We start from the raw sequence: 27924 nt of genomic DNA, 5'->3' as shown, positions 1-27924 counted from the left end.
GATCAGCGGTCGAGAGAGAGTGAGTGAGAGAGAGAGGCGAGCGCGCGTGTGCAGCGTTTGATGCATCAAAAATCCTCCTCCTCTATTTTCCCATCAGGCACCGGGGCTGTGTATGCTAGTAGCTATGCCTGTAGCTCTTTGAAGCAGCTCCGATGTGATTTGTAAGCAGGCTGTGTATGTGTGTGTTTGAGGTAAGCGTTAATGCAATTGTTCAGATCAACACTAAATGTTTCGTCGCGTCTTCTAGCAACACCTCCTTTTTTGTATGACTGCTAAACGTGTGATGCTAACTGAGCCTAGCCAAGCTGGAAAGCTTGTCTTGGGTTTTAGTTAGCTCTTAGCTTTTTTTTCCACCAATGTTCAGATAAACACCACCTCTTTTGCCAGGATTGGCTAGGACTGCTGGCTTTCTGTGCTGTGATTGGTTAGTGTCTTCCGCATTCGCTCGGGGATCCAGTCAGTGCAGAGTAGGCGGGATTTGTCTTAATAACGGTGGGAAATAAAGTGACCCTAAATATAGCGATTTAGCTTGTTAGCTGTTTAGCTTGTGTGCAGACGCAGTCTTTGCTTTATGCAGACGTGATTAACCGCATAAGGTTTATTATTAATTATTTTGATATCATTTTTACGCTGTTGTATGCCAATCTGGTCATGTCTTTCTTATCTCCTGCCTATTAGCCAGCAATCCAAACGAGCTGTTTTGAGGATAAATATGGGCGGGAGAGTATTATTGTATTGTATCCTATGTCCTGCACAGTTTAGTGTTTCTCTGTTATCAAAACGCATGTTTTACTGATCATCCGCTCAACAGCTTCCTGAGTGTTGCAGTGTGTGTTAGAGCAGGAAAATTACTAAGGACAATTGATTTATCCAGGACCAGGGTGGGAATCCTGGGTGCTAGATGTGTCATTGATCAGCTTCCACACAGTTACAGTATGTGGGATTAATAGTATTCAGTGTTCACTCAATCATTTTATTGACATATTCCGGATAATGTTTTTGTACAGTTGTTTATACATGACTGTGTTCTTAGGCAAAGTTGTGAGTGAGGCTGTGAAGCAACTCCACACATGAATGATCTCAAAATGCTTTACTGTTGGCATGACACATGAGTGATGGAGTTTTGAGAATTTGTGTCATTCTCCAGTTTTTTGACTGTAGCTATAGAAAACACAGTTGTCTGCAGTGACCCGCTCATCATCTGTTCCTGTTTAAAACAATGTTTACAATGTGCATGTCAGTTCTTGTGTTTTAAATCTCACTCTCAGCTGAAGTGGATGAAATGTTGACACAGCAGCTTCTCAGTTTACCTCAGAGCTCAGGAGAGCATTTGACATACCCCTTATATTCAGCCCTCATGCGTCCACAGTCAAGCCAAGAAACAGGCTTTTACTAGGCATAGGAATTATCAAGGACCTCCCGATACAATGTCATCATGATACTTAGGTATCGATTCGATTTGCAATTCTTTAAGTATCGTGATTTTTTAAATATCGCAATTTAATTTTGGTGTAAATAAACACACACACATAAACGTGTGTGTGTGTGCGTATCTTTCGAAAATTTCAAGCAGGAAAAAAATAAAATGCCTAAATAATTTTTTTTTCAGACATTAGCAACCAAGTCTGGAGTATTTAAAACCTTTGTGAACACAATAAGTGAATGAAATAAGTCCTAGAAAAATCTAATGACCCCAACACTATGAACACATAATCACTGTTAGAAAAGCATATACAGTTTCACATTGGATGGATTATTAATGGTCATGCGCAGTTACTTAAATTTGAATTCAAATTTTCGATTGATTTCTCTCATTACCGCAACACCTTCCACAATTTGCAACCATTTTTAAAAATATTTAAATGAAACATGACATTTTTCAAAATTATGTGACGCATGCATTTAAAATAAATTCTTCAAAAGAAATCAAAGAAAATTTTTTTATTAATTAAATTAATATCTAATAAAAAATCTGTTGCAGTAATTGTGTGATGATGTGAGTTTCGGAAATTAGGTTAATTATGTTGGTATTATAAGTAATTTATACTGAGACTAGTATATTAGTCTGAGATATTGCAAAAAAACAAAAACAAATATTACTTGCACAATCATGCATTCACAATAGTTTTATTGTGTAGTGCTTCAAAAATACAAAAGCCCCCCTCCAAAAAAAAAACCCATAAACAATAATGAACAGGGCAACATTTCACCATGTAACTAAAAAAACGGGATTTATTTTACTATGGCATAAAAAAAACTGACAAAATACCACATTCTGATTTGTCAGAACATCTCACATGTATATTAATTCTTAACAACCATGTTACACAACAGTTCTACAATGAAAGGGAGGGAAGTGGAACAGTAAAAAAAACAGGGTGAAAAGGTGACGAAGATACAGGAATACTTGGGGTCAACAGTCCAAGGTGATGGAGAGTGTGGGAAAGAGGTAAGGAAGCGAGTGTAGATAGGTTGGAGTCGGTGGATGAAAAGTTCTGTGTGATAGACAAATATCAGCGAGAATCATGGGGAAGATGTACAAGACAGCGGTGAAACCGGCCATGCTGTATGGTTTAAAGACAGTGTCACTGAGCAAGAGACAGGAGTCAGAGCTGAAGATAAAAAAACTTTATTTTAATTCTGGATGTGTGTTTAAATAGTCCTTAAAACAATGTTGCGGAGGATGAGAACATCGGGCATGGACACATAATTTTCCTATTTTTTTCATTATTATAATAAATGAATATTTAGCCAGTTATTTTTTTTCTGTCATCTAAAATAATCTAGTAAAACATCCATTTTTTTATGTTAATTTGTTAAATCAGAACATAACACACATTTAAACAGCTGTGGTAATGAGAATTTGTCAGAAAATGCAGTAAAATAGAAAAATGTCATGTTGAAATTACACATTGTGCAAGGTAGAGAACAGTATTGTGTTTATTCTAATGCTTTTTTATATTACTAAATTACACATTTAATATTTTAAATCACCAGTGCCCAGGTGTTTTAATGGTTTAGTTAGAATCACCCATACAGTGTTTCCCCACACATAAAGTATACTTGAGCGGCCACCCAAGTATATTTGCTCACCCTTTTTAAAAATCTGTCGGGGAGAACGATACCATTCGCAATCGATTAACCAGTAGTTCCCTCTTGCACTCCCACTCTTTTACCTGTTTATGCTGCTACTGTGAAGCAGTAAATGCAGCAGATTTCAGCTGCTGTAAAAAGAATTAGAAGGGCGTACTGATGGTCGCTCATGCTCTGCAGAGAAAAGCAGTTTCACACGGTGAATGGGCTCTTCTTTAAAGCTCAAGCGGCGCAGATCTGTGCCTGCAACACAGCATTGGTTAATGACCCCCCAAAAAAATTCTGCTGCTGTTTGACAATAGATAGATATACTATAGTAGCCATGATGGCTTCAGCTCTCCATTAAAATTTTTTATTCGTTTTTTTATGTCATGTCGTGTAGAACCAAAGTTATCACTACTTAATAAACAATCAAAATGTATTGCTACCAGAATATTGTAATGATGTCACAAAATGGTAGAACTCACAAAATGTTATTATTTGGTTATAGAAACAAAATAATAATAATAATAATAAAAAAACACATACCGGTAATCTTATAAATCTGTGCTGTATCTTTGCCTACATTAATTTAATTCAATTCATTAATTGCCTAATTTATTATTATTATTATTATTTTTTAACAATAGTTTTGCTTGGTCATGTTTATATAGTTGGTATTAAATTCGGTTCAACAGATTGTGCTGAAAAAAAGGAAGTCACCCACATATTTTTCAATTATGACAATCAAATTATTTGTATAGAACAGAAATTCTGTTTGTGTGATTAGGCGGCAATCGGTGGGCAGTGTTGGCACATCAATTTTTTTGTCATATTCTGAGCATGTCAATGACAAAAACCGGGCCAAACTCATAGTTACCGAAACTCTGAATCAGACTGCAAATCTCTCTACATATAAAACAGAAATCCTCGGTGGGTGGTGGCGGCCTGTGTTTGTGGTGTCTGCATAGGAAGTTTTGTTACAGGTGAATATGTACAGCACTCAATACTTGGTCAGGGCTTCCTTTGCATAAATTACTGCATCAACACGGAGTGGCATGGGGTTAATCAGTCTGTGGCACTGCTGAGGTGTTACGGAATCCCATGTTTCTCTGATAGCGGCCTTCAGCTCTTCTGCGTTGTTTGGGTCTGGTATCTCGCATCTTCCTCTTCAATAACAATACCACGTAGATTCTCTATGGGGTTTAGGTCTGGTGAGTTTGCTGGCCAATCAAGCAAAGGGATACCATGGTCCAACTTGACATGGCTCCCCAAACCACCACTGGCTGTGCAAACCTTAAGCAACTTTAAATGCAAAATTTAATTTAAGAGGACATTGGCTCAGTGAGCAATAGTCCAGTGCTTTTTATCCTTAGCCCAGGTAAGATGCCTCTAATGTTGTTGTTTAAGTGGCTTGATACAAGGAATGCAACAGTTTGCACGGAATGCATTACTCATATAATCAACACCCAAGCACTCGTGTACTGTTTACTATAACATTGTGACCACATGTGGGTGCGCACGTGTAAAGTTAGAGCAAGTATCATTAGAGAGGTTTCTTGTTAAAGATCCAGAGTCTCGCTGTCAGAAAGCAATTATTCCGTTAGTGTGTGTGCGCGTGAGTGTCCTTAGAGAGGTTCCTTGTTAAAGGAGTTTCCAGACAGAGCAAAGTTTTCATTAGTGTGTGTGTGTGTGTGTGCGTTTGAGCGCGTGTTTGTGTGTAAAAGTCATTCTACGCTGTAGCACCCTTTCCTGCTCCTTTCCTTTCGCCTTCACAGACACACACACTAACGGAAACACTGCTTTTTCAGGATTCTTTTTAAAGGTAAAGTGCAGGTTAATTCGTTTTATTTTTACTTTTTTTATTTATTATTTATATGAGTATTTATGGGTTGTGGAACTAATTATCACTGTTTCCATTATTTCATATGCAGAAATATGGTTTGATATACAAGTGTTTTGATATAAAAGCATGCTTATGGAACTAATTATGCTCGCAATCCAAGGTTTGATTGTATCTTATTATCCTGATCATGGGTTGGCTAAATTGCAGGTAAGTGTAAATGAGCGGGTCGCTATGTGTGCACGTGTGGTGTCCTGTAATAGGTTTTTAATAAATAAATGTTTTAAATAAATGTTTGTTTGTTTTTCACACTAGAAGAGGAGACGTCATATCTGATTTACATTTGCGTTTTAGGTCTAACCATGTCTGAGCTGTTTATGGAATGTGAGGAGGAGGAGTTGGAGCCGTGGCAGAGGGCAATACCGGAAATCAGTTTGATCGATGACGACGATGATGACGAACCGATATTCGTAGGGGAAATCTGCAGCTCCAAGCCGACTCCTAACATCAGAACAGGTCCAGACATTGCCATAATGTTCACACTGAATTTCAGATTCAGATTGAGTTTCTTCTGCAATACTTTCTTTTTAATTTACTGTAGGTTTCTGATTTAGTAATACAATGATATCTAAATATGAAGTATCTGGTAGTCAAATTCAGATATATTTTACTCACACACTGCTATAATGTGCAGTAAATTGCTTATATGTGTTCACTGATTTATCAGGCAAAAAGTGGTAGATATTTAGATAAACAGTTAATAGTTATCACAGATTGTTTTATGGCAGTCATATATATATGATATAATGATGCATTAGCTATTTAACACATTACATAACTCATTGCCTGCTGAATGGGTTTGTTTCAACAGAAACTGATCACCAATTTATGTACCTTAATGTAGGAGTAACAGTACGAGAGCAGTCAGATGACAAAATAGATGACTCAGTTTACTTCACATCAACATAAAAACAGGAAAACATATAGCTTTCGGTTGTAATAGGAGTGAGCTGGCTGAAACCAAAGAGATATTCTACGTAATAGCAAACAACATTAAGCTGATTATTTATTGTTCCAGTGTTTCCCCTAGAATTTTTTTTTCAAGCAAGAGGGTGATGGAGGTTTTGCACGCACATGCTAAAATTTTGTGTTGCACCAGACATGACTTTTGGTTGGTAATTTCCAGGAGTGTACTACAGAGTAGTGCTTATTTCGAGAGGCCAAGCCCTTTATTTCAGCAGCACCTTGTTTTTTGCATGGCTATAGTTGAAAATATGCCAGTTGCCAATTGATTTTCACAAATACAAAGGAGGTCGCACAGCTGTAATTAGTTCTATGATTAGCTGTATTGTTCTATGATTGTACTGTAGAGCTCTTTATTCAGTAATAGTATTTTCAGCGGCACTTATAATATTTTATGACATTTACAGACTGGAGATATTTCTGTGTTCTAATTGTTTACACCAATAAAATAACAGTTTTGAATTACTTATGTATAATATAAACCAAGCAGTTACCTAGAACTCTTGTGACTACACTTCTCTCAATCAAGACTGCAAATATTTTAATAAAACAAGGATTTCTGCACTTTTCTCTGTTCCCTTTTAAAACACACATTGAAATTACATTTTTATGTTGCATACAGTACCAGTCAAGTTTGAACACACCTCCTACAGTGTTTTTTCTTTATTTTTATGATTTTCAACATTGTATCATAATACTGAAGACATCTAAACTATAAAAGAACACATATGGATTTGTATAAAAAAACTAAAAATGTTACACAACAGAATATGTACCAAACTGTCATCAAAGCTAAATGAAGCTGCTTTGGACAATCTAAAATATTCTAAAAACAGTCGTGTCAAAAGCTGTGCCTTATCAAAAGTTAATTTTAACATTTGTTGTCTTCGTAATGTTTTGAGACATCAGTTTTTTGTCTTGTGCAAAAGACAAAAACAGTGTTTGGAGACTAATTGTGAGTTGAATTGCAGCAACGGAACAATTTGTTTGTAAGAACAACAAGCAGGAGAGACTTGGTTTAGCCAAGAAAAACAAGGAATGGGCATTAGATCAGTAATAAAATGATAAAAATGATGGTCTGATAAGTCCAAATTTAAGATTTTTGGTTCTTAACTCTGTCTTTGTTAGACGTAGAGAGGGTGAGTGTAAGGTTCCTGAATATGTGGTTCCCACTGTGGAGCATGCAGGAGGATGCATGATCAGATATTCTGGTGTCTGGGGTCTTCACTGGTGACACAACCCTAAGTTATGTACAGTGAGAGCTATTTGTTCAAGAAGTAGTGAGATGGAATACTGCACCATGTGACACGGCTTCCATACTCACCCGATTTTGCCAATTGAGATGGTTTGGGAGGAGTTGGAAATGACTAGAAAGTACAGTATAGGAAAAGCAGCCACAAAGTACACAACACCTCTGTGATCCTGTTCAAGAATATTGGAAAACCATTCCAGCTGACTAAAAGAATGGCAAGAGTATGCAAAATTGTCATCAAAGCAAACAGAATAGCAAATTTAAAACGTATTCTGGCTTATTTAATAAATAATTTTTTGACTACCAAATTCCATATTAGTTCTGTTATAATTTCCATGTCTCCAGTATAAAAAAAAAAAAATGGAAAAAAATCGGATTGAGAATTTTTGGGGGTTTCCTATTTGACTGGTTGATACCGGGGTAGCAAACTTTGAATATTAAGCAAATATTAAATGTCGTTCCAATTTTATTGTGGTAAGCAAAAGCCTGTAGTTAACATAGCTCCAACATGGCACATAAGGTGAACCACAACATGACCTATATTTCAAAAATTCTCTCAGTATTTTCCAGCAATTTTCATGACCCTGCTATGAAAAAGTAGAGCAAATAAGGTCTCATACTTTTTAAATATTGTTTTTCACTTGATGTAATCAAGTATAGTTGCACACCTTCTTTTTCTTTTTTTTTTTTTTTTTTCCCGATTAGGTGTTGGCTATCAGCGTAACCAACCAAATGTGACATTCCAACGGGTCCCTGAACTGTCTTCACCGCAAAAGACCGGTCAGGCAACGATAAACGCTCCCAAACCGTCTCCTCAGCCCAATGTCCGAGGTGCATCACAGCCAGTTTTTATCCCCAGCAGCTCCCAATCAGCACCACAGCAAGCTGGACCCAGATTACTAAACACTGTATCCCCTCAGCCAATCATCATCAATAGTCAGGTAAAAATGCAACGATGTCCGCTGTTTTTTTACTTTGGTTTATACAAGGCTCAATAAGGTTTTAAGCCTTAATATGTGTGCTATAATTATATTTTATAATAGCACTTTTGATTTTCTCTTTTAGGACTAAAATAGTATATTATGCAATGTGTTAAAGCAGCATGTTTCCTGATATATCACCCAGTCCGGGTTCCGAGTTGCCCCACCAGATCTATGCCCATGCATTGTTGCTTCAATCCCTTTCCCCAGGTCTTCACCCCGAATATCATATATCCTGATTCCCATCCTCGAGTTACTATCTGCTCTCCATCCCCTGGATTGGTACCCAACCTCCGTCTCCTATATCACTACTTATTTCTTGTTTCCCTTGCCACTACTCAAGCCTTGTCCTGTTTTGCTAAACAATCTCCAGCCACTATGTGCCCTCTATTCTACAAGTTGTCCATCCCATGTTGCTACTTGATGCCTGTTCCTAGTTTCCCCATACCCATGTCTCCATTTTTGTGTCACTACTCAATCTCCATGTCAAGTTGCTTCCTTATTTCTGTACCCAGTAACACTAATTGATCTTCACGCCCTATGTTGGTTTTTTGAATTCATCATTCCCAACCTTTATGTTGCAAGTCAGTCATCATTCTCCATGTTGTTACTTGTTGCACACTTTTTTTTTTGTCCCCTACAAGTGCTGCCTGATACCCATTACTCATGTCACTGCCCAATCCCTATTACCATGATCTGTGTCTCCAAGATGTTCTCCAAGTCACCAGGGATCTTCAGGGTCCCTATTCAGTACGTTCTTTCCATAGACTATAATGGGGCTTTACACACTGAAAAATACTTATATATGATATACACATATATTTGAACCATTTTCAGTGACATCCCCTGACAAGTCGAGGACAGTTGTCTAGAGTTCTCATGCTAATGCCATGATGTTTGTGGGGCAGTATTTGTAAACTGCTTGGTATTTAAGTGAGACAAGGTAATGGGTTTGGTACTAACACAGCAGCACTCATGGAAGCTTGGCTAAACATGGACTAGGTCACTATTTTGGTTTGTAGATGTTGTATGGAATCTGAATCATACATTATTAAAGCAACAGCTTAAATTATTTGTAAAAATTGTGCAAAAAATAATGTATATTTGTCATATTTTATTTCTCATTCATATCCTCCAGTGGTATTTCAAACAAAGCAATATGAAATATGCAGTGGTTTGTTTTAATGAGAATACTTTGTTGTAATTTTATAACCAAGGTTTGTATTTGGTCTAAGCATTGTTCTTACAGTTGTGTAAGGCAACCACCAGTACTTAAAACTAAAGGCTGTTAAATCTAAGGCATTTGTGTGCTGTATAATTTTGTGTTACCTTCTTTTGTTTTTCATTTTAAATGATTGAGAGCACCAGACATGGATTGAAACTGACTTCAGAATGTGTTCTGCTAAGGCTTGGTGCTGAACCTTGTTGGTTTCATGTGTTTTATATTCTTTTCAGGGATATATAGTGGCATCACCACAAAACCTCAACAATAATAACTCATCATTTGTCACATCCCCGCGTTCTCAATATCCACAAGGAACGGCATTCACTGTTGTGCCAGGTATGCACAATCACTGGGTCTCTGCTTTAAGTAATTGAAACAATATCCTTGTAGATAAATACATATCTTTACATATACATTTAAAAAATGTAATAAAATGTCATAAAGCTCAGGATGGCTGTTTCCTCCTTGTGAACCTTCTGAAACTACAGCAGGTCAGCCGGCGGTGCAGCAGGTCACTGCATCGCCTAAACCAGTGCCAGGTGTCATCCACAGGCCCCAAGTGCAGTTAATCCAAAACAACGTGGTGACTCTGTCTAACGTCCAGGGCCCTGCTGATATCTCTACCCTGTCACACTCCACTGCCAGCCCACACTCTATCCATCACAGCCCTCTAAGCAAACCCAGCTCTACCAAACTCATCCCACCTACTCTACAAGCTCTGAACAACCGGGGTATGTATTTGTGTGTGCATGATAGACTATCATGATACGATTTCTGGTAAAGGTGTTCTCTAATTGTTGAGTCTCTTTTCTCTCGTGACTTTATTTTGGACCACAGATAACGGGAAAATGAAACGTAGCTTCCTGTCTGACTCGAACAACAGCACTTCAAAAAGAACTAAAATTGACATGGGTTTGTGTTCATTCGCTGTATTGTTTGACACATTTTAATTGTAGGTCATGTATTATTTTTATTCAGCATAAATTTATTTATTTATTTATAATTTTTTTAACAACAGAGAATGAGAGCCCCTTGACTAGGAAATGTCCCAAATGTGACATTCAGTTTACATTGATGGATCCCTTAAAAACTCACATGCAGGTGAGATAGTAATTATTCTTCAGTCTCATTATGAAATATTTTTTTCAGTCAGAAACCAAAGGCTTTGCCATCCCTAGTTGATATTTCTCTATTTGCATGTTTCAGATCTGCTGCCCAAACTTATTGGACACAATCCTGCCTTCGACCTCAAAGACTGACAGAGCTGCAATGCCAGTGCGATTGTATGAAGCGGAGCGAGGAAAGCTCATCATGCTGGTGTCCGAGTTTTATTACGGGAAGTGCGAGGGTGATCAGACTGCTGCGCGTGAACAGAAGTCCAACACAACTTTCAAGTGCAACAGTTGTTTGAAAATCCTCAAGAACAACATTAGGTACGGTTTTCCGTGCTGTCTGGTGGCACTTGTGTGGAACAGCAACATTGTGTTAGCCTCTGTATATCTCTTAAGGAAATTTTTCATGAAAACATTAATGATAGAAAAATACTCTATGCAAACAGAAATTGATTGGGACACTGGCAAAAAATGTAGGAATAAAGTCTCCTTTAATTTCTTTATATTAAATGATGTGTATTAAATTAAAGAAATTGTAACAAATGTTTTACAGCTGCAAAGTGCCTAAAGATACAATTTTAAATCAGGCTTGTTTATGTAAATGTCCTTCAGGAAACCTTGACAACTTCTCTTTAAGAGTACATGAAAAATTACAAGAAAGTCTGGCTCTTTCGAAGTATGAACAAATAAAGGGTGCTCAAGACTTTTGCACTGTACTGTACATCTGTTTTGAACTTGTCTCTCCTCATCTCTCATGTTTTAAACTGAGATTTCCTGCTTTGACTATTGGGAAATTGATGTGCTGGTTGATTATACAAAATATTTTGAGTAATGTATTCTGGATTTTGCATGTAATAACACTTAATAGCAAAGGAAAAAAATAAAGACATGGTAAGACTGGGAGAAGCATGGACTACAGCCCCTATCACAGCATTGCCCTCTTGTAGATGGATGAGACGTTATCAGCCCTCACGTTCCCCCCTGGGTCCTGAGATGAATAATGGTCGGTAGTTTGGCCGGTGTAAGAAGTGTTGGTGTGATTAAATAACTTCACTCTGCCAAGGCATGAGAAAAGCCTTGCTAAGCTCCTTTTAATGGGGAGACACGTTTTCCACGTACCCCAAGTTCCGGCAGCCAGGGTCATGGTTCGCCTGCGAGAAGAAAAAAAAAATCCCTATTAGGGGAGCTGAGGTAGCAGAACACGACGTCTGAAAAATAGGCCGCTGTACATCAGGGCAAGGTGGCAAGCAGAGAGAGGGGGGGCTGGGGGCAGCCTGAGGAGCAGCTCATCGTTAAGTGAAACAAAAAAGCCTGCTATAATTGCTGGTATCATAATGGCTATTATGCATGCTTAGAAAGTGAGGTGTGAGGAGAATGAGTGCTAATTTATCTTTAGGAAAACCTTTGGGAGTCCAAATAGTGCTTTGATGCACATACAGGCCACATGCTGGTAAAAAGTCTGTTTTTGAACCAGCGACTTTCTAATTTGGTTTGTTATATTTAACAGTGCGTGGCCTTTATTCCCACGGGCTGTGGCGGCCAGTTGGATCCTGCTGTTTGCTCTATTTGTGGTGCTTTTGTTCTGGTGGACAGATTTGATTTATAGAAGATTAAAGTAGGTGTCTTTTTAATATGTTTAAACGATCTGTAGTCGTGTCTTGAATCGCATAAATAGGGCATGTTGGCTTGAGCATTTGCAGTTCGGTAATTCTCAGGCTGCTGTGTGTCTATTTTAAGCAGCTCTTTTTTTGCGGAGGAAAAGAAAGCTTTTGTTTTGAAAGAGGAGCCGCTTTGTAGTGGTTTACCTGTGTGAACTGCTCTCATCTGCATAACATTGATTTCCGCTCAAATCAAAGTGTTTAGGTTTGCACGCTGTTGTCAGTGGCACCCCTCAGCTCAGTTTTCCCACACAAGTCTGCACTCGCCCGTGTTTAACTCTCACATCGGCGTTAATGTCATGCAGCACACGTGTCCCTGATGTTGTCTCTGTGATGGGATTTTCTCCATCTTCTTCCCGTCTATTTTCACACTGTTCAGTTTCTCTCTGACTTGATGTCTTGCTTTACTTCTGTTTCTTCAGTATACCATGTATATTTTCTCTCTTCACTCCCTGTAATTTTAGTCAGGTTTTTTCATGGTTTATTCTTTCACTTCCTGTCTTTTATTTTTGTCCACCCCCCCCCCCCCCCCACACACACTTCTTCCTGTCTATCATTGTCACAAATGCAGTTAATTTCAAATTTCTTTTTTTCTTTTTTTTTTTTTTTTTTTACTTATCTGTTTACCCCCCCTCTCGCAGGTTTATGAATCACATGAAGCATCATCTGGAGCTGGAGAAACAAAACAGTGAGAGTTGGGAGAGTCACACTACTTGTCAGCACTGTTACCGGCAGTATTCCACTCCCTTCCAGCTGCAGTGCCACATAGAAAGTGCCCACAGCCCCTACGAGTCCACCAGTATGCCAGCATAACACATCATCCCATGTATCCTCACTAGACTGCCACTAGTACACTCAAAGATACAAGATAAAGCATACAGTTTTGTTTACAATAAACACCCCACAGTAAACTTAACCTAAACTTGTCTAGGATGATTTTGTTTCACACCTTTTCTTTTTTTTTTCTTTTTCCATTTTAGCTAATTGTAAGATCTGTGAATTGGCCTTTGAGACAGAACAAGTGCTTTTGGAGCACATGAAGGACAATCACAAACCAGGCGAGATGCCATATGGCTGTCAGGTACGTCTGAACTTTCCTTTAGTCATTCCATGTCATGACCTGTTTATCTCACGGCTTGTTTTTCTGCTCACAGGTCTGCAACTACAGATCGTCGTTCTTTTCAGACGTAGAGACCCATTTCCGCACCGTCCATGAAAACACTAAAGACCTCCTTTGTCCTTTCTGCCTTAAAGTCCTGCGCAGTGCGCACATGTACATGCAGCATTACATGAAACACCAGGTATGAATCTTTCATAATACTAAATGGGCTTGTGTTGTTTTTAGTGAATTTTATCGTGATGCATTCTTTTGTGACACTAAGATATAGTTCAGACTTATGCAATGGGTATTCTTTTGTCTTTAAAGAAAACAGGCTTCAGCATATTAAACATCTGCCTTTCTACTAATTTGTGCACCATTCCTGAGGTGACTTTCAGGCTTATTAAAGAGTAGTTGCTTTTAATTACTTTTAATTGACAGGACCCTGCTTTTGGCACCCCATTTCTATATTTTTTAGACGTGCTGTTTTGCTCATGCGACTGTCACAAATCTTCTGCAGACCCTGCTAGTGAATCATCTTGCAAATTGGTCCGCCAGTGTTATCAACTTTGCATGTGGGTTTTTCCCCACATGTAAATCTTTACTGAATTTGGGCTCTGGAGTAGTAATTTGTAGGTCAGGCTCAGCTGTAGGAGAGTTTAGGTTTTAAACAGTGGTGGAAGCCCTCATTTCTTGTTTCTGTCTCTGCGGCTTGAGGCTATAAATGTGAAGTCAGCAAAATGGAGAACTCGCCTGCGAGTCACCCTGTTGGTTCTCTCTTAGAGTTTGGATTGATTTGCTTGTCGGTCGGACACCTTGGTGCAATACATAACCGTCTGACAGTGGAGACGACTTTCCTTTAGAGTTTTTCCCCCAACAATAGGAAACGAGACTAAAAAGTCAATTTAGTTGAAAGAAAAATCAGCTCACAAATCTGGTTAAAAAAACAAAATTATTAAATTAAAAATAAGGATGGTTGACTAATGCGATTAATGTGACTAATAGATAACTGGCAACAGAATAAACTAGCCTATTTAACATGAAAGAATGTTTCCAGTGACCGACTATAATTGTTACTGAGAGAGGTTTTGCTTTTTATTCACAGTTTGTATTTATTTACTTTGCAGAAAAAAGGAATTCAGCGCTGTGGAAAGTGCAGATTGAATTTTCTCACTTACAAGGAGAAAGTGGAACACAAAACGCTTCATCATCGGACTTATAAAAAGCCAAAAAGCCTTGAAGGACTTCCTCCAGGAACGAAGGTTCGTGTTGTGGAAACATGTTTGCTTTGTTGCACCTTTTTAATTTCACTATAAAGTGGGACAAGAGGTGGGGATGTTCTATGGCGTATAGTAGAGATGGGGTGGGGATTAATTGGGTTTGAACCAGTATTCTTTTGTGTCGCGATTCACTCATCACCACACTGATTCCAAAATAGATTTTTATTTATTTATTTTTTTTTTTTTACTTGTAATAGAGATAAACTGGACGATCTGCCAGTGACCAGAATTGGCTGATTTTCAGTTTGATTGGCCATGTTTGATTGTACGGTCAGCCTCAGATATAAACAATTCTGCACTGAGTGCAGAAGCTTCTGAGTGGCGTTACATAAATGCACTTTTATGACATAACACAGAGGTCATACTTTTAACAGAAGCTCTTGACCTGTATCTGCATGATTGTATGCTTTACGCTGCTGCAGGTGGAAATCTTCCAGGTAAAAAAAAATGTGGGCAATGAGTATAATAATCAATATTAATGTGAGCAGTTTCACACAGAGCTTTGTGTGTTTTCATCAGATGCATGTGTTGCCCCCTGATCACCATAAGTTTGACCGAAATTTTCATGAAAAAAGCCTTTATGTAAGCTCTTCTTTGTGGCAGGTGTAAAATAAAAATAGACACGTTTTGTTTTTTTTCTCTCATAACAGATGGTTCTGTTTTCTAGAACTGTTGTGTGTCACAAGCTTTTATTGGCAAAGGGTTTAGCGTTGGCATGCATACCCTACATGATTTGGCCTACTTTTTAGTTAAGTGGTTCTGTCTTTAACATATTGTTGTCTTTTGACTCCCTTCACTGCACTATTGACTCCCCCCCCCCACAGGTGACTATTCGAGCTTCAGTCAGTGGAGGATCTACGATGTGTCCCTCTGCTCCTGGCAAATCATACGTCAACCTCATTCCCATGAGTCCTGAGATGGTCAGAATGACTCCTCACAAGTCCAATTCCAACTTCGGAAAGTTGAAGACAAAGCAGAGCAATAAGAATCGTTTGTCCTTACCCAACACTGAGCTCAAAGGCTTGACGTGAGTCTTTACCATGCAGACCTGCTGAGCTAACCTTTTACGCATTTACATTTTTATGTGCTTTGTGTGTGTATGCGAAATGTACATAAAGGATTCTTTTTCACCACAGACTCTTACCCGGAGTGCACAAATGCATCGAGTGTCAGAATGAAGTTACAGACGCATACAGCCATTACCCTATATTACTAAAATGTTTTGTATGCAAGTACTGGACGAGCTGTCAGATGGCTTTCAGAAGACATAGGCTGAGGTAAAGATAGGAGCCTGTTTGAGTTTTTGTTTAATATAAAAGAGCAAAGATTTATGGTGTCTAAACGACTAACTCCGGCATCGTTTACACTTGTAAACCTTTTTTCGCATTCAGGTTCCACAGCAGTTCAATAAAACCATCGTTGAACAGGATGAACATACCCCTGCGTGGCGTACGGTAAGTTTTCAGTCCTAACTTTACTGTCACTGGTTAGAAATATAACTCCAATCTAATTAGATGTTGTTTTTTGTTATACTGAAACTTTAGCATTTATTTGAATTACTTTTATATTTTAGCTCAGGTTATGCCTCTGTTTCATGTGCAACATTTTGGCTATATACTAAGTAGAGAAGTAACTGACCATACTTGATCGACTACAGGGGTTGAGTTGTATTTGAGCATCATTACTAAGTTATTAAAGAAAAGAAAATAATAAGATTTTAGTTGAACATTACACATCTTAAATATTGTTTCCATTTAAGTCCATGGGTAATAGGTCCTTGCTATAAGTATTCTTTAAGTAAGTGATAAATAAATAAGCAAGAAATAGAATCCAAAAACATAATCGTGTTCTTCTTATGCTGAACAAAAAAAAATTGTAATCTGTTACTCAAAATTTCTGATCAAATCAGTAAGGTATGTCATCCAAGTCAGAAATGGTCAGAACCACACATCAGTCATGGGCATTTATGAGCTTCTGCAAGCGAGAGCATGCTCTGTGTTATACTAGTAAATGTAAATTGGCCAGTACGAAATCCTGGATAAGAAAACGGATAAAATCCCTTAAAAAAAATGTTGAACAGGAGAGGATGCAGGGATGCACAAGGATTTTGGTTCATTTTGCTTACATCACAGCAACTGTTGGCTTCTTTAATCTGATCAGAAAGTTTGGATCAGTTTACAAAAAAACAGCTCTGACAATATTGCTGGCTACAAAACTAATTACAGGTTTATCCTAATTTAGTTATTCTAACATGATTTCTTTTCCATAGTAAGAGCAGATTCACTGGGATTTATATGAATGAAAAAAATTTTGGTATCCTAGAACGAAGCTATGAATATAAAGAAGCATGAACAGCCAACGGTCCAAGCAAAGCAGTCCAAGATAATCTTTACATTTAACAGACATTACAGGAAGATATTCTATCCTGTTATTTATATTCATCCATTTATCTAGGAATCTCTGTAGTCCACCCAGGGACCATGGAGGCCAGTGGTGATCATTTTAGTTATTTACATTTTTTTGTTTGGTTATGGTTGGATCTCAGGACCAGGTCAATTCTCACTATGGACAATTTGGGAACACCAATTAGCTTAATCTGCATGCTTTGGACTGTTGGAGAAAACAAGAGAACCTGAAGAAAACCCACCAAACACAGGGAGAACATGTACACAGACTAGACCAGGGAATCGAACTTAGGACCTGAAGGTGCAAGGCGAAAGTGCTAACTATTAAGCCAATGTGCCAGCATGCAGTTATTTAGTAAATGTTATTCAGGTGCCAGCAATTCAGAAACAAGTTTTTACAGGAATAAAAGGCTCTATTCAGAAAAAATATTAACTATTCATCATTCATCAACATTTTTGTACATTATTTTTGTGGTCACTTTTGTTGGAGATCCCAATATTATATCATAAACAGTGTCTGACTTTTTTGCAGGAGTTTGACTCTCGTTTGTTTGAACTGTGAGTTCCTGACCGACGCATCTGATTCAAACCGCATGTGTGAGCACCTTATCAGCAGACCCAACCACAGCTGCCAGGTCATTTTAGAGACAGGTACTACACCTAATCTCTCACAATCTGTGCAATAGACAATTTTTCTTTCCTTCCCTGCTTGAATAAGACTTGGTACAATTCTCTCTTCTATACTTTACAGATGCAGATTCGACAGCGGAGAGGTGAGCGGTTTGATGCTCCGAATGCTATTTTATACGTTCTTATTGCAGACGAGTGTCTGACTAATTCCACATAAGGCCATTAGAGTAAATGGAATTTAAACGTATTCAAATGTTTAAAAGTCAAACAAAACAAATTGGAAATATACTCAGTATATTTACCCATACTACCAGACAAAAGTTTTACATTCTATAACAATACTGGAGATTTCAGAACTATGAAATGACACACACAGCATTAGGAAGCTAAGTAACAACAATAGTAAGTTGTTATTTTAAGACTTACATAAATGTCAGTTGTTCTGGAATAGTATAGAACAGTATTGTCAAATGCATTTGGGTCAATGACGTGACGCCCCCTTTTTCTGTCCGGGTTAATTTTATTTTGCAGAAAAAAATTAAAAATACATAAAGATTTCTCATCTACTTGTTATACCTTCTTTACCTACTAAACCACTCTAACTTCTCCAAATTTTTAAGTTTTTCATAATTTTTCGGCTATCCGAAGTGCCAAAACACCATATGGGGCGACCGTCCGGCCTTGACTTTAGTTAACTAAAGTTAACTTAGTCAACTGGTTAGTTTAGTTAACTTAGTCAACTGGTTTAAAAACACTTTAAATCAACTTAAATATATCCCTTTTCCTAGTTGGCATAATTTTAAACATGTTTTACATCCATTGACAAAACATTATAAAACATTTGCTCATATATTTCTATCATGATATACAAACGAATGTTGTCCGCATGATGTTGATTCTATCCATTTCATCCGGGGCGACCATCAACAAACCACAATTTTGGGACCTTTATTTTAAAAAACATCTCAATGATGGGATACTGCATCAGCCAGACACAAGTGAAGACCCCCTGGAAACAACTGTATAGTAAATCAGTCTCTCTCATATAGTAAGAAAAAGCTGTTTTTTAACTGCTGTAATGTCGTAGTCACTTTTGGTCATCATGTGGGGCGACCACCCCAAAACTGTGAATTATAATTTTTTTCCACAAATCTATATGTTGATGATAAATTTGATAGTGCTTTGTCACTAGAAGAAGCTAGTTTGGTTTCTGAGGCTAACCGTTAGCATGTTATACTTGAGTAAACCTGAAAACATCATGTGGGGCGACCACTGCTAAATGTGTTAAATGATAGATATATGTCCTATATTTGTAGTTTTCATATTCTATACATTAATTATATACATAGAGTTAATTGTTTAAGTATAATTATTTGTATATTTTATCTTTTTTTTTTCTAAATTCAGCCATTTTCCATTCCTTTTATAGGGATAAACATTTATTTTAACTGGATAATGAGGGAGACTCTGATATTATAGAATAAACTTGTGAAATAATGGTTTTCATAAAATGAAAGGGCACTAAAGTTTATCTTTCTTCATCAGTTTATCTACTTACTGATATGAGTTTAACTAGTCTTAATGATACATAAAAATGTGAATTCTGAGATATATTACGGTCGCCCCAGATGACTTTTTTTAAGGCTATGTTTTATTAACTTAAGTGTAAAAACACTAAAATGACAATTTTTTTACTTTGGCAAAACATATTCATATTTTTGGTATTTTAAAATTGGCCTATTAAAAAGTCTTATCCGTCAATGACCCAGTTGCATTTGATGAGAAACTGGCTTTCATAAAGAAGTCCTAGGAAAGCACGACCAAAACGTACCTCTTCTGCAGAGGAGAAGTTCATTTAGAGTTACCAGCCTCAGAAATCACTACTTAACAGCACCTCAGTTCAGAGCCACTACAGACACATCTTAATAAAACTGTTCGAAGATGATTATTGCATATTTTGGATGTATTCATTGTTTTACAGTGTAGAAGGAAATAAAAATCAGGAAAGACTATAGAATTATGAGATATGGCCAAACAGTTGAGGAATGGCTTTGAAAATGTGGCAGAAAAGACCTAATAGATCATGAAAAAACATAACTGACTTTCAAAGGGAAGCAAAACAGTTAAAGTTACAAAGACTTTGATTTGTGGTCACTACACAGTTGAGATATCAAAGTAAACAAAAAAACAAATTGAGCAGAAAATATGCAAATTAAGCACAAGAGACTTGAGGAGAAATAAACTGGAAGTATCCAGGCACTCTTTAGCCTCATGTGCCATCATATTTCAGAAGTCTAGGCTCCTCAAACTCAATGTGCTTCACATGATTGGCAATTAGAAAGGAAGAAAAATAGCCCACAAGCGAAAGCATCAAGAATGGGCATTATATGAAGAAGGATTTTTTTTCAAGGTTTTGTGGACATGATTGATGAGCCAGGGACTGGATTGCTGATGGAAACACACCAGTTCAACTGAAGCACCAGCAAGGTGGGGGAGGAATGATTATATGATTTGGTATTATTGATGGTGAATTTGTTTGGACCATTTCCAAAGAAATATGGATTAAAGATAAACTCTAAAATCTGCTGCCAGTTTTTGAAGGCCACCTTCCTCAAGCAGTGGTACAAGAAGAAGAAACCATCACATAATACTGATACAAGGCAAGGAATCCAAGTACAACAAAGACTGGATAGGCAGCAAAGAGTTCAAATGTATAAAGTGATGACCCACTTGCTCACTTGATTTGAATGCCATTGAAAATCTGTCGAACTTCCTGAAGATTTCCAATGGTAAAAGTGTTGTGATTAGCTTTTTAACTCTTGCATTTTTTTATTTATTTTATAATTATTATTAATCAATCATTTACATAAAGCTGGTTTAATAATTTTGCGTACCTATTGTTTTGGATAAATTATGATATTTTTTCTTTGTGATATAAAAATCTAAGTTTTATTCAAGATTAACATTTACTTTTCTGTATTTGTGACTACTTACAATACACACACAGTCAATGGAAAGTTGTCAGACACTTTCAGTTTTTCCACATTTTATGTTTCAAACTTAAAATAGATTCAAATCCATTTATTCAACAGACAAAACTCAACTATGACAAAAAAAAAAAAAAAAAGGGTATGTGGAGTATTTTGTTAATTTATTAAAAAAAAAAAAAAAGAAAGAAAGACTGAAATATCCCAGTTACATAAATACACAGACTAATCACCAAGTACTTTTTGCAGCAATAACAGCCTCAAGTCTGATTGTAAATAGGGCTACAAGCTTGGCACTCCTTTCTTTTGGAAGTTTCTTCCATTCTTTTTTGCAGAATTAATCAAGATCAACCTGATCACTCCAGGACTCTATAAAGGATATCTCTTCATTTTTGTGTATACATTTCCCTCTGTGCTGTCTTGTTTCCTAGTCTTAGTTGCAGAAAAAAAACATCTGCACAGCATGATGCTGCCACCACCATGTTTGACTATAGCAACGGTTTTACTGAGGAGTGTCTGATTTCCTCCACATATGGCATGGGGAATTGTGTCATTAGACCAGAGGCTTTTGTTTCTCATAGTCTAGTCTGAGAGTCCTGCAGGGGATTTTTGGCTTCCAGCAACTGCCTTTTAGTGAGGAATGACTTCTATCTGGCAACTCTGCCACAGAGGCCTGATTGGTTGAGTGATGCAGTGAAACAGTCCTTCTGTAAGGCTCTCTCATCTCCACCAGGGAACTCGTTTAAAGTAACTCTTGGGCTCTTGGTTCCCTGCCTGACCAAGGCGCTTTGTCCCCCAGTTGCTCAGTTTGGCTGGGAGGCCAGATTTGGGAAGACTTGGTTGTTCCAAATCTCTTCCATTCGAGAATGATGGATGCTGCAGTGCTCGTGGACATTTTCAACGCTACAGAAATATTCTTGTATCCTTCTCCAGATCTGTCTTGGCACAATCTCGCAGGTCGTCTACAGATAATTCTCTTGCCCTCATGGTTTTGTTTTCACTCTGATATACAATGTTTTTACAATGTATTTTTCAATGTTTAGTAAATGTTCAATAGTAATAAAATAATAAAACATCCTAGAAAATGTCCTGCCTTTATTCATAGCCTTTTCCTGAATCAGCTTTAAGAAGCCGGTTTTGAAACCCTTATGATCACTGAAAGTAGAACTTTTATCTATTAATCAAATATGGATTTTACTAATCATAGTCAAACATAGTAATACATGTTTAATCATTGTATAAACCACATTACACAATACACTCACCTAAAGGATTATTAGGAACACCATATTAATACGGAGTTTGACCCCCTTTCGCCTTCAGAACTGCCTTAATTCTATGTGGCATTGATTCAACAAGGTGCTGAAAGCATTCTTTAGAAATGTTGGCCCATATTGATCGGATAGCATCTTGCAGTTGATGGAGATTTGTGGGATGCACATCCAGGGCACGAAGCTCCCGTTCCACCACATCCCAAAGATGCTCTATTGGGTGGAGATCTGGTGACTGTGGGGGCCATTTTAGTACAGTGAACTCATTGTCATGTTCAGGAAACCAATTTGAAATGATTCGAGCTTTGTGACATGGTGCATTATCCTGCTGGAGGATGGTGGTTATAAAGGGATGGACGTGGTCAGAAACAATGCTCAGGTAAACCTGTCTGCATTTAAACGATGCCCAATTGGCACTAAGGGGCCCAAAGTGTGCCAAGAAAACATCCCCCACACCATTACACCACCACCACCAGCCTGCACAGTGGAAACAAGGCATGATGGTCCATGTTCTCATTCTGTTTACACCAAATTCTGACTCTACCATTTGAATGTCTCAACAGAAATTGAGACTCATCAGACCAGGCAACATTTTTCCAGTCTTCAACTGTCCAATTTTGCGAATTGTAGCCTCTTTTTCCTATTTGTAGTGGAGATGAGTGGTACCCGGTGGGGTCTTCTGCTGTTGTAGCCCATCCGCCTCAAGGTTGTGTGTGTTGTGGTTTCACAAATGCTTTGCTGCATACCTCGGTGGTAACGAGTGGTTATTTCAGTCAAAGTTGCTCTTCTATCAGCTTGAATCAGTCGGCCCATTCTCCTCTGACTTCTAACATCAACAAAGCATTTTCGCCCACCGGACTGCTGCATACTGGAGGTTTTTCCCTTTTTACACCATTCTTTGTAAACCCTAGAAATGGTTGTACGTGGAAATTCCAGTAACTGAGCAGATTGTGAAATATTTAGACCGGCTCGTCTGGCACTAACAACCATGCCACGCTCAAAATTGCTTAAATCACCTTTCTTTCCCATTCTGACATTGAGTTTGGAGATCAGGAGATTGTCTTGACCAGGACCACACCCCTAAATGCATTGAAGCAACTGCCATGTGATTAGTTGATTGGATAATTGCATTAATGAGAAATTGAACAGGTGTTCCTAATAATCCTTTAGTTGGGTGTATGTACCAGGTACAATTTGTCTAGAAGAAATTTCTGGATGGAGAAGTGTTTGTAGTGCAGTATTCCTGCAATGACCGTATTTGTATATGTCCCAGAAGTTGTTTAGCAGTGTGTCATTAAGCAGGGTTGCTGCTCAGGGGGGAAAATCTGTCTCTATATTTTAAGGATCTTATTTGGATTTCTTTTTATTGTAATGTAGTCACTTTCTATTGTTGGTCAGGATTCTTAGGCGTTACCTCTGAGGATTGTCTGTGCCATTTCCTGGCTCTCAGCGGAACTCCATGATGTATTGGGAGACAGTGACACCAGACGTCTGGTGCTTTTGTTAAACGTAGAGGGCAGAGTTGTAAAGAGGAGAGGATAAAAATAGAGACAGTGATTCACCTCCACTGATTTAGATAAATCGGCCTTTGTGATGAAATATGAGTGCAACTCTCTGACCCTTGAATTTGATGAAAATATAATTCTTTGTGAAAAATCATCACTAATTTCATTAGTCTAATTTGGTTGCGTGTTAAGCGGTGTGCAGAAGACGAGGTGTAAATTAGCATTGAGCTCTGGCCTTAATTAGCTCAAAAGGAAAGCAATGTAACTAATGTGCAGCAGGGAGAAAGGTCCTTAAGAGTCACAGTAAAGTATTGCAGGATCAGAGTGTAAGAAAATGCTCACTGCTTACTTTTTTTTTTTAACCCCACAAGTTCTGACACTCCCCAAGAGAGTATTTCAGTGATCCACCTGAGAGCTATTGTTCTGTGGTTCAGGCTCTTAAAATAAAACTTTGCTCTCGGTTTTCTTTCTGTGGTTAATCTGTTTGCATTGTGACTGCTTGTTGTTTGGTGGACTGCCATTTACTTAACTGGTAATGTATTGTAGCGCCGCATAGTTAATGGTATTTTAGTTGTGGATTCTTTAATTACAAGGGGAGGTTCACTCTACTTGTGATGAAATTTTCAGTGTATGAAAGCAAAAAGACGTAGTCATTGCCGTGAACAATCAGTGAGTGAAACGCCTGATGTGTAGAAGATCAATGGATAACTTGTGGAAGAGACTAATTTGTCAGTGGAACTGTACACACAATCATTCACAAACACCAGTGATTGCCACATCCCTGTACATTTCTGACCTCGCTTCAAGTGATTTCCACATGTTTGGGCCAGTGGAGTAGTTGCTGGGAGGCCAGGGTACGGCATACTGAGAAAACTTTCTACCTTGATTATATCCAAGCACCAGTGAAATGCTTAAATAAGTGCATTAGTGTAGCAGGGGATTATATAGAGAAATAAAGGGGAGTTTTACTCTCATAACTCCACTCTGTTATTCTGCCCAATTAAAAGTCCTGGTTTAATTGGTTAAATAACATAAGACCAATGTAATTAACTCTGATGGGGTGATTTCTTTTTAATTGCAAAAAACGCTAAAATTTCTTTTTTTTTTTTTTTTTTTTCTTTTTTTTTTTTAGGAGTACACTTTCTAACACTGATAAGGTGAGTGAGGATTTACAAAGATTAAAGTTTCCCTTTGTCTTCTCAGGCATCACCCTTATAAATATCTTTTTTTTTTTTTTTTTTTATTAACCAAACATTTTCTTCTTTAATAGGTTGAGGCCCAAAGTGTAGTAGCAGAAGTGAGCAGTTCTGACAAGTAAGGCCATTTTTTGTGTTACTGTACAGTTATATGGTTTCATTCATATGGATTTCATTGACCTCAACTGTGGTCTTTTTTTTTTTTTTTTATCCTGTGATTCAGCTCTGAAGAACCCAAAGTGGCATCGGGACAGAATGAAATGGAATCTCTGAGCATCGGTAACGTGTGGAGCGATGGAAGTGTATCTGAGCCAGTTAAAAAAGAGGTCAATCCAGAGCAGACAGTTGCAGACCAGGAAGCTAAAGACGAGTTAGGACCTAAAAGTGTGGAGCCCACAACTGAGAATGGCTCAGTGAGGACAGAACCCGAGAACACTGATGCGCCCTGCAACCCAATCGAAAACGGAGGCGGAGTGAGCGTGGATGACTTTCTGAATAAAGGCGACAAAGCCGAGACTATAAGCGCGGACTCCATGCTGGAGCCTCTCATTCCATCCAAGGTCCTCGAAAGCCAAGAAGCCGAGAATGGACGAGAAGCCAAGAACGGGCCAGGACCTACGAAAGACATTTCGCCTAACAGTAAAAGAGACAGTGAGGAGGTGGAGGAGAAGGAGGAGAAAGACAAGGAGGAGGAGGAGACCTCAGACCTCATAAGCACCTAGAAAACTTTAGCTTTAGAGTAGCATAGGACAAGAACATTTTTACTTTTACATATTTTTTAATCTAACTGTAAAACTTAGTTAACGGTTGTTACTTCATGTAAGACTTCCAGTGGTATGGGATGTTGATCTATTGGAACTGAAAAGAAAAAATATTGCTGTTTGTGATTAAACTTGAATCAAGGAAGATTGATTGTGTTACTGTGCTCCAGCACAAAGTATTGCCTTCCTTGCCCATTTCAGAAGCAAACTGAGAGACTGTGAAATCACCTGTTATTATAATCAGCATTGCTTTTTACTAATGTCAGGCCAATACCTGGCACACAATTATGATTTACTGGTTCTTGGATTTTAGGTAAGACTGTGCATCGGTTGTTCTGTACTACACCACGGTGTACCTGACTGATAAATCAACTCTAAAAAAGTGCTGTATTGCTTTCGTGTAAAATATTCTTTTTATACTTATTTTAAATAAATAGGAAAAGGAGGTTTTATCAGTAACACTGTTCTAGTTACATCTGCTCAGTGGATTTCAGGGGTGAGGCTTCATCAAATGTCTTCGCTTGAAATTAAAACAAATAAAGATAAACAATTCTTATATTACACACTTGGCATTACTGTGCTGCTTAGTTTCAGCAATTTACACATGATCCAGATGTTCCTTTGTGACTTAAGGAGGTCTACAAGACTGAACAAATTTAAGCACAAAGTTTTCATAAATTCCCACTTCCAAATGACATGGTCATTTGAAAGTTTCAGCCAACAATCTCGGGTACTTAAAGGATTGTTTTTTCCATTATTAAATATTTTTTACGTATTTCAGCTTGTCCATATAATTGGCATGTTCCTCTTTAGAGGCTTAAAGGAGAGGTTTGTGATCTTTAGAGCAGACCTGCACATCTGTTTCTGCTGGGGGCCAAGCTAAATTCTGGACTTATATTCTACAAAACATTATACAGTACACTGTCTATCAGTATTGTTCGCCAGATTTCTGAATTTATGTGATGATTACAAATTCAGCAAGCCATTTCAGCATTTAAACTGCACCCTAGAGTCCATGAACAATAAACTGATTTGGCTATGCATGCAAAGTCAGTTTGTTAATGTGTATGCATCAACATACAGGGTTTGCATATCTTAGCTAGAACGTGCGTATCTCCGGATATGTTACTGCAGCCAGTGTAATGTGGGTCTCCTGTTGGTCTCTTTTTGTCTGTAGTAAGGTCATTGTGTTACTTCATGCTTCTTTAGCTCATAGCAAGTGTTTGGTGTTTGAGGAGGAAAATCAGTCTGCTGAACCGAGCATCGTACTTGATTAAACCTCTGCATAAAGAATGCAACATAGAGGAAGTAACCATTTTCAATCTAAAGATTTATTTGAAATAAAGATCAAATCCCAGACATGCCATGTTTGCTAGATAGCTACTGTTCAGATTTTAAAAAAAGGGTTAATCCTAGGTTTATTATTATTATTATTAATGATAATAACAAACATTTAATTAATAATTCAAATACAGGCATTGGTGTGTTTTCATGTTACTTGACATTAAATAGTAATATGGGATGGGTTATTTTTTACCGTCTAGTAAAAAAGGGTTGAATATGAATTTAATTTAACTGGTTCTACATTTTTAAAATGTTGCCATAAATAATCCATAAAAAATGCTATTTTTTCCTTCTACATGTTCTTTCATTCATTTTAGCCAAAACTGTTTGTGTGTGTGAAAACGCTGGCAAGTAAACAATTATGTGCTCTGTATAACAATTTTTTATACTCTTGTTTCCGATAGCGTGTTTAAAATGTACTTTTGTTTTCTGTTGCAATATCGCCCTCTAGTGGTAATGTTCAACATTCCCAATGCGGTATCTTGTGGTAAAGCTATCTTGTAGTGAGGGGAAGTTTGAATCATTTTCGTCACTCGGTTCTTTGAATCTCGTTCATCAAAATGAACGAATCATTTTTAAGTCATTTAGTTCATTTCGTTCTTTTGATCAGAAATTAAAAAATGTTACATTTTCAATGAAAAAGTCTACATACACGAATTCTGGCTATAGTTCCAGTTATGAAAATATTACAATGCAGCTAAGAACCTAATATCATTAACAGAATGATTAACTCGCCTCTTATTTATTCTAGTCTGAATCGTTCGTACTTTTGAATCTTTTCTGTTGCGATGTCGCCCTCTAGCGGTTTTCAACATTCGCGAGGCTGTTTGTTTTGGTAGATTCAGCAGAGTCTGCAAAAATAATAATAATAATAATAATAATAGAAGCCCGTTTTACTGAGCTAGTGCCGGCCAGGTGAATACTTCAGTGTTTGTCTCATGCTCTATTTTAACACTGCACAATAGACTGCGTTTTTAAAGATGACCACAAGATGGCAGATTCTACCACAACATACGGCCTCGCTCATGCTGGGAATCACCGCTAGAGGGCGATATTGCAACAGAAAACAAAAGCATGTTTCTAAATACGCTAATCGGGAATATTAGGGAATTATTTAAAAGCAAATATTTGTTTTACAGTGCACACGATAATTTTTGACAATGCTCTAGAATACAACAAAATCCCCAAGGTTAATACATAGGGCGGTATAATCAATTAATAATGTTACATAGGGCAGTATAATCAGTTTTAAACACCGTCTCACTGCAGCCGATTGTATTA

At 37.7% G+C, this 27924-nt stretch overlaps 1 protein-coding gene across 1 annotated transcript; it reads left to right on the top strand.

Annotated features, from left to right (window-relative positions):
• Positions 1–103: 103 nt before the first annotated feature.
• Positions 104–25862, top strand: znf280d (zinc finger protein 280D). Its single transcript, XM_053492458.1, has 20 exons — positions 104–191; positions 5270–5431; positions 7896–8131; positions 9626–9731; positions 9884–10126; positions 10233–10307; positions 10414–10496; positions 10602–10828; positions 12807–12964; positions 13146–13246; positions 13320–13466; positions 14392–14526; positions 15369–15571; positions 15681–15821; positions 15936–15998; positions 17482–17600; positions 17701–17722; positions 24475–24499; positions 24613–24656; positions 24762–25862. The coding sequence occupies exons 2-20, from the start codon at positions 5278–5280 to the stop codon at positions 25258–25260; spliced, it is 2781 nt and encodes a 926-aa protein (XP_053348433.1). The 5' UTR covers positions 104–191; positions 5270–5277; the 3' UTR covers positions 25261–25862.
• Positions 25863–27924: the final 2062 nt, after the last annotated feature.

The sequence above is a fragment of the Clarias gariepinus genome, chromosome 3 (genome assembly GCF_024256425.1).
Source record: "Clarias gariepinus isolate MV-2021 ecotype Netherlands chromosome 3, CGAR_prim_01v2, whole genome shotgun sequence".
In the NCBI taxonomy this organism is placed as follows: Eukaryota; Metazoa; Chordata; class Actinopteri; order Siluriformes; family Clariidae; genus Clarias; species Clarias gariepinus.
Note: the sequence above shows the minus strand (reverse complement) of the source record. Positions and strands in the feature narration are given on the sequence as shown.

Excerpts from the sequence above, each read along its gene's own strand:
- znf280d (XM_053492458.1), top strand. The coding sequence starts at position 5,278 with ATGTCTGAGCTGTTTATGGAATGTGAGGAGGAGGAGTTGGAGCCGTGG. Across the intron at positions 10,308-10,413 it reads AAGAACTAAAATTGACATGG|AGAATGAGAGCCCCTTGACT; the intron begins GTTTGTGTTCAT and ends TTTTAACAACAG. Across the intron at positions 12,965-13,145 it reads CAGCCCCTACGAGTCCACCA|CTAATTGTAAGATCTGTGAA; the intron begins GTATGCCAGCAT and ends TTTCCATTTTAG.